Source organism: Mesitornis unicolor, unplaced genomic scaffold, assembly GCF_000695765.1.
Source record: "Mesitornis unicolor isolate BGI_N332 unplaced genomic scaffold, ASM69576v1 scaffold11499, whole genome shotgun sequence".
NCBI lineage: Eukaryota > Metazoa > Chordata > Aves > Mesitornithiformes > Mesitornithidae > Mesitornis > Mesitornis unicolor.
The window spans coordinates 1-7,591 of record NW_010209268.1 but is presented as its reverse complement, the minus strand read 5'-3'; the positions used below and the strand labels follow the sequence as shown (position 1 = coordinate 7,591).

General features: G+C 44.1%; 1 protein-coding gene across 1 annotated transcript; it reads left to right on the top strand.

The window, feature by feature from the left end:
- Positions 1-260: 260 nt before the first annotated feature.
- SLC45A4 (solute carrier family 45, member 4) lies at positions 261-6,830 on the top strand (the record flags this gene model as incomplete). Its single annotated transcript, XM_010192835.1, has 5 exons — positions 261-449; positions 3,973-4,152; positions 4,263-5,338; positions 5,437-5,536; positions 6,619-6,830. Coding segments are annotated over 5 exons (1,757 nt in total), but the record flags the coding sequence as incomplete, so codon positions are not given.
- Positions 6,831-7,591: the final 761 nt, after the last annotated feature.

Below are 7,591 nucleotides of genomic sequence, written 5' to 3'. Positions count from 1 at the left end.
TAGATATAGATATAGATATAGATATAGATAGTTACCTTCTTATTTCCCAGGTATTTGAAAGATACATGAGCTGTGATTTCCTTAGCTGTTCTTTTAACCATAGATAAGAAACCTTAACTGAGTTGTTAATTTGGGACAGAATTTACTGCAGGTAAATTACCCAACAGTTTACCGTTTTCAAAGGTGTAACAAAATGTGTCTAAAATGCAGCGTTTGGTGCGTACCACACATCCTTAAATGGTTTTTTATCTTTCTTTTAGGTCTTCCTGAACAGTACTACAGCCTCACCTGGTTCCTTAGCCCCATCCTGGGCTTGATCTTCACTCCGCTGATAGGTTCGGCGAGCGACCGCTGCACGCTGAGCTGGGGCCGCCGGCGGCCTTTTATCCTTGCGCTCTGCATCGGCGTCCTCTTTGGAGTTGCACTTTTCCTTAACGGCTCTGTTATAGGTAAATGAGGGGGAAATCACCTGCGTGTACCTCCTGCTTTAATCTGTTTATGTAGGAAGTCAGGATAATGGTATGTAGTTGGTTTAAGTTACGTTTAGTGTTAAAATGAGTAGAATCACTGATTTGAGCCGTCTCTCTTGCATGGTTTTATTGTTATTAGAAAGTCACTGGTGCTGCACTAAGCGTTGTGCAGTCGTAGCTGTAGCTGTTAATGCTGTGTTATTAATACAATGGTTGCCAGCGTAATGTTTGCAGTCGCTGAGACGAACTTAGTCGATCTTTGACATGGGAAAATTGTAGCAACCTGTTCACAGGGAAATGTTTCCTGTTGTGAGCCGTTTTCCCTTTAATGCATATCGGGCAACACATCCTGTTTCCAGCATTATTTCAAAAATTATCTTTTCACTTTTTCTTGTGCTTTTCTTAGACCCGGTATTGAAAAAGTCCAGAACACAGTTAATATTTGTTTATCAAAAAAAACTATGTGGGAAAATAATTTTTCCTGAGCCCCCATCAAAGCCGGTAAAAATAGTTTCCCTTGAACATAGTTTACTACTGAGCTTAATCTCCAATCTCATTGTAAATTTAGTGTAGGAGAGGTGACAGGGAGTACATCTGGGGAAATGTTTACACCGTGCTTGGATTGATGCAAATGAAAGGAACTTAGCACCTAATAATATCCTCTTGGCTCTCGTTTTTTTGGGATAGGTGCAGCTCTATTGTGAAAAGTTTTCCTAATTGAGGGAAATGAGGGGAACATTGGCTCAGCACGTTTGCTTTTTGCCACATGGTGGTTTTCAATTTTCTGCAAACTGCAGTGGACAAATGGTTCAGATAAATGACATTTAGTTTATGGTTTGTTGGGGTTTTTTTCATTTACCCAAGCAACAAATACTAATAATTAGAATTGCTATCATATGAGTGATAGATAGAGAGGTTCTCCTTCCCCTCTACTCTGGCTGGTGAGACTGCATCTGGAATATTGTGTTCAGTTCTGGGCCCCTCAGTTCAAGAAGGACAGGGAACTGCTGGAGAGAGTCCAGTGCAGAGCCACAAAGATGATGGAGGGAGTGGAGCATCTCCCTTATGAGGAGCGGCTGAGGGAGCTGGGTCTCTTTAGCTTGGAGCAGAGGAGACTGAGGGGTGACCTCATTCATGGGGATCAATTTGTAAAGGGCGAGTGTCAGGAGGAAGGAGCCAGGCTCTGCTCTGTGATGTCCAATGCCAGGACAAGGGGCAATGGGAGCAAGCTGGAGCATAGGAGGTTCAACCTGAACATGAGGAAAAACTTTTCTACTCTAGTGGTTACAGAGCCCTGGCGCAGGCTGCCCAGAGAGGTTGTGGAGTCTCCTTCTCTGCAGACATTCAAAACCCACCTAGACGTGTTCCTGTGTGACCTGGTCTGGGTGATCCTGCTCTGGCAGGGGTTGGACTGGATGAGCTTTTGAGGTCCCTTCCAACTCCTAATGTTCTGTGATTCTGTGAATTGTACTTTGTAGTTGTGTCTCCAAGCCTTACTCCATCCTGCAAGATGTTAGACTGCAGCTCTCTTAGAAGATTTTAATCAATAGGAAACTCTTACTTCCACACAGTGATTTAGGTCAGGAGCCATTGATACTGGCAAGCAAAGCTCATGTACAGTTTATAGGTTTACTTTTAAATATCTCACCTTCTAATCAATCAGCAGAAAATATTGTCTTTGATTTTTCTTTAATTCTTTGTTACTCAGTAATAGTCTACTGCATAGCTTTCTAGAAAATCACACTTTCCAGATACTCCAGCACAACAAAACTTCTTTAAAGCACAGAGATTATTGCGAAGCACTGCAAAAGTCAGCTGTGTTCTTCATGCTCCATTCCTGGGACGTGGTTTTGGTGGATTTTGAATGAATTCCCTCTTCCGAGAAGCATTATAAACACTGCTGTGCCTCTCCCAAGGGAGCCTGGAGCAAACCCAACCCAAGTGAGAGCCATCCCATGGTCTCCTGTAGGCCACTTCCATACGAGAAGATCAAGATTTGCCACTGATATTCAGTTTACATCAGCGTAAGACAGCACTTGATCAACTCTTTAGAGCAGATGCAGAATGTGATAAAGCAGTGTTCATCTCTCTTAAATTGAACATTTTGAAATGGTAGCTTGTGTCACTTTTCAGAGGGAAAAGGCTTTGCTTAGCAGGCTCTTGCAAAACGGGGTGTGTAGCGGCCGCATTTGTGACCAGATTTTCCCTTAGATGGACCCTGTGTGTGTTCATTGTCTGTCATCTTCCCATTTTATGTTCACACTTTCCTATCCTTAGTCTCCAGTTACTTGCACTCCTAATTTTGGCTCAGGTCTTTGCAGGAGATACAGCAAAAACTGAGGTGGTCATCGTATCGTCCCCTTCTTCATAACCAGGACATTGGTGATAGGAGTCATTGGGAGGGGAACTTAATTAATAGTAATAGTAATAGTAATAGTAATAGTAATAGTAATAGTAATAGTAATAGTAATAGTAATAGTAATAGTAATAGTAATAGTAATAATACCACCACCACCATGTCCCAGGATTAAAGCAGTGTGCAGATCTTACTCAACACTGTTGAGGTTTCCACCAAATCTGAAGCGCTGACCCTCGTGGTGGTTTCTGCTGTAAGATTCAGCCGAGTGTATAAATAAAGAAGTGTAAACTTCTTTAGTGTTCAGGGGACTTGGTATAAATGAGGATTGAATATGCAGGAATCACAGCGCTCGAGATTTAGCTGGGTTTTGGTGGCTTAGCCAGTTCATCTCTTTTCCACAGTCATTTTCATCAGTTACGCTAATGGTTTTATCAGGGTCTCGCATGTGTAGCCTCTAAATCTGCCTGATTTAAGTAATTCATGCTTTTGTCAAGGGTTCATCTCATGAAAAAAAATTCCAGCTCTACGCTAATGCTGCCTTTCTGCTCTGCAGACAAAAAGCATTTCATCCTGTGCTATCAGCAGAAGCTGACTGATGCATTTTGCAATGCAAAACACCTTCGTGTTGCTTCATGCTTACAAGTTTTGCTTATAAAAGCGATGTAGAAAATACAAATTTTTAAAGAAAGCAAAGAGAGAGGTGGGGAGGGAGTGTAATTTTACTTTATCCTGTGGTGCTGTGACCATTATATGCTAGGAATGCTGTCAGCAGTGCAGTTACCTGTGTTTGTCACTGATAGATGAGGTGTGACAGTTTGGTTTTGGGTGCTCTCTCTCGCCATGTCTGTCTTTTATACAAACAGCCTTCGGCATTTGAAGGAAAACACACACGAGGAACATGAAATAGTATCAGAGGTTTAAGAGATACTTTACCAACATTTTGAACAATAAATGTCAGCTTAAAAATTTAAATTCTGACCCAGACCTTCCATGGGGCTGTGGCAAAGAGCTGAAATCACCATTTTACTCTGTGAAGGAATATTTCCAGGGAGTGTGTTGGCCACCTTTCTCTTAAGGAGTTATGGTTGCTCTTTGTTTTCCCTTTTGGAATGAGATGCTCAGATTTCTCCTGTTTTCCCTCAGGTCTGGCTATCGGTGATGTCCCGGACAAGCAGCCCATTGGGATCGTTCTCACAGTCCTCGGTGTGGTGGTGTTGGACTTCTGCGCCGATGCAACAGAGGGGCCGATCCGGGCCTATTTGTTGGATGTGGTGGACAGTGAGGAGCAAGACATGGCCCTTAACATCCACGCATTTTCAGCTGGTATGGAGTTAGTTAATGTGTTTTGGCAGCTGTTGAGTCTTCCTGATGACCAAGTGGTGGCTGAACTGATTTTTCCTGAACTCATTTCTCTTTCTTTTTCTCTTTCATAGGTCTTGGAGGAGCGATCGGTTACATGTTAGGAGGGCTGGACTGGACACAGACCTTCTTGGGTAGTATTTTTAAATCTCAAGAGCAAGTCCTTTTCTTCTTTGCAGCCATTATTTTCTCCGTCTCCGTTGCTCTCCACCTTTTTAGCATTGAAGAAGAGCAATATAACCCTCAGCAGGACAGAATCGATGAGGAAGGAGACACGCTTTCCAGTGTCAAATTCAGCGGTAGCCTCCCCCCTCTGAATCGACTGAATGTAATCAGTGAGGAAGAGCCATATGGAGCCTCCATGTTCCACGATGAGGTTCAGTCAGAGCACGATCTCAACATTGAGTTCCTTGACGTGAACATCGTAAGGAGTAAGAGTGACTCAGTCCTGCACATGCCTGACGCTACCTTGGAAATCGAATCGGAGCTGCTTTTTCTGCACGATATCGAACCCTCCATTTTTCAGGACGCTTCGTACCCAAACACTCCCCACAACACAAGCCAAGAGATCATGAAGTCCAAACTCAACCACCTGTCTCCTTTCCTCAGGGACAATGAGAAAGAGGAGGAAATGTTGCTTGATAATCGCTTAAATGAAGACAAAGTCCCAAACCTGAACGGCTCCCTACCAAAAGAGTTCCTCAGCAGACACGCTAGGATAGGCATGAAGCAATCCAGCACTTCAAACTCCATGCGTAGGCGGAGGCACATGTTCTACCGCCAGCCGTCTTACACCTTCTCCTACTTCGGCAAAATAGGCTCTCACCGCTACCGCTTTCGTCGGGCCAACGCCGTCGTCCTGATCAAGTCCTCGCGCAGCATGAACGACATCTACGACATGCAGAAGTGGCAGCGGCAGAGGTGCAGGCACAGGAACCAGAGCGGCACCACCAATTCGAGCGGAGACACGGAGAGCGAAGAGGGGGAAACTGAAACCACCGTCAGGCTCTTGTGGTTGTCCATGCTGAAGATGCCAAAGGAGCTGCTAAGGCTGTGCGTCTGTCACCTCTTAACCTGGTTTTCGATCATCGCCGAAGCTGTGTTCTATACAGATTTCATGGGCCAGGTCATCTTTAAGGGCGATCCAAAGGTAAGGGAACAGTTAGCAGTGACAGATCTGCACGTTGTTCCTCGTTTCTGAGATGTGCTCGTTACAAAAACACGGCTTTGCCTTTCTGTTTGTTGCAGGCCCCTTCTAACTCAACCGAGTTGCATGCCTATAACGCCGGGGTCCAGATGGGATGCTGGGGACTGGTAATTTATGCTGCTACCGCTGCTGTTTGTTCAGGTAAGAGCCTCTGCACAATCAGACAGTGGAAAACGGCACATAGATGTATTTTCAAATGAAAAATAATTTTGCTTCAGTTAGCATCTGCTGCCTTGCTTGAGGTGAAGGATATTTTGGAAAAGAATCACAGAATCATTAAGGTTGGAAGAGACCTCCAAGATCATCAGGTCCAACTGTCAACCCAACCCCACCATGCCCACTAAACCATGTCCTGAAGTGCCACAACCACGCGCTTCTTGAACACCTCCAGGGATGGGGACTCCACCACCTCCCTGGGCAGCCCTTCCCAGTGTTTGGCCGCTCTTTCAGTAAATAAATTTTTCCCAGTATCCAGTCTAACCCTCCCCTGGTGCAACTTGAGGCCATTTCCTGTTGTCCTGTCAGTGGTTACATGGAAGAAGAGAACAACCCCCACCTCTCTACCCCCTCCTTTCAGGCAGTTGTAGAGGGCAATAAGGTCTCCACTCAGTCTCCTTTACTCCAAACTGAACAACCCCAGCTCCCTCAGCCACTCCTCATCATTCTTGTGCTCCAGACCCTTCACCAGCTTCATTGCCCTTCTCTGGACACGCTCCAGCCCCTCAATGTACTTCTTAGAGTGAGGGGCCCAAAACTGAACACAGGATTTGAGGTGCGGCCTCACCAGTGCCGAGTACAGGGGCACAATCACTTCCCTGCTCCTGCTGGCCACACTATTGCTGATACAAGCCAGGATTTGTTGACCAGAAGCCAGAAAGCATTTAACGTGGTCATAAGGGCAGAGGCTTCTTCTAAAATCAATATTTAAAAACTCCTTCAAATGTAGAAGTATGAACAGATCAGCTAAGTGGCACAAAGCACAAAGAAGATACTGAATGGCATTTAGCGAGTCATTGGGAAACTGAAATGATGCTTGTTAGAATATTCAAGCATATGTAGGAGGGGTTTTGCAAAGGCTGTTTTTAAAATCAAAATTATAAATATGTATTTCTGAAAGTCTCTTTCGTGCTCTCCAATAGCAGATAAACAAACTACAGCCGATTTGAGCTTGGAAAACACATTCTGAAATCGAGGGCTTTATGTTTTATTTTTGATCTCCGCAGCCTTGTTGCAGAAATACTTGGACAACTACGACCTCAGTATAAAAGTGATCTACATCCTGGGCACGCTGGGTTTCTCTCTTGGCACGGCAGTGATGGCCATGTTCCCCAACGTCTACGTCACCATGATCATGATCAGCACGATGGGAATAGTCTCCATGAGTATCTCCTACTGCCCCTACGCGCTTCTGGGACAATACCATGACATTAAAGAGGTACGTGGAATATTTGGAAGATTTTAATCCAGGCAGAGCATTCAGTAGCAAAATGGATTTATTAAATGTCATTATTTGAGATACTTTCTTTGTTGGGATGTCCTTGATTTGTCCTTGATAGCAAATAGCAAGAGCCGCTACTTAAATCAGATGGTGTTAGCGTCAGCTTGGCTCAGTGGGGTCATGATGGCTTTACCCTGTGCTGAGCTATGAAAGGATTTGGGTGCATATGGTGGATGAAGAGAGGTTAAATCATTGTTGAAGTATTTGTTACATACTTTGTTGTCACTGCTTTTCTGAGTTAGCATAACTCAGGTTCTTCGTGGTCTTGGATACTGAGATGAGGTTGGGAATGCAGATATAAATTTGGGGAGACGTAAGGCAAATGATTCTGCTGGAAACAAGGGCAGATTTACTTTCCACTCTTTAGCACCGTTACACTTGGATTACAAATTACAGGAGGATCGTTTATTTTAACACATTTCTGCGCTGGCACTTGGAGGGGGATTCCTTTTTATGACCATAAAAATAATTTCCACCAACTGTTTCATGTAAATTTGTTTTACAAAACCTAATATTGAAGCCAATTCATGCTAGCAGTGGCCCAGTAAATATCTGCCTCTATGTGTAAGACAAAGGAGTCCATCAATAAGTAGATAAACTCTTCTCTAAACTCTGGACTTGTATGGCCTGAGTGATGTGCAAGGCTGACATAAAGTTACAGAATGAAAGAATATCAGGAGTTGGAAGGGGCCTCAAAA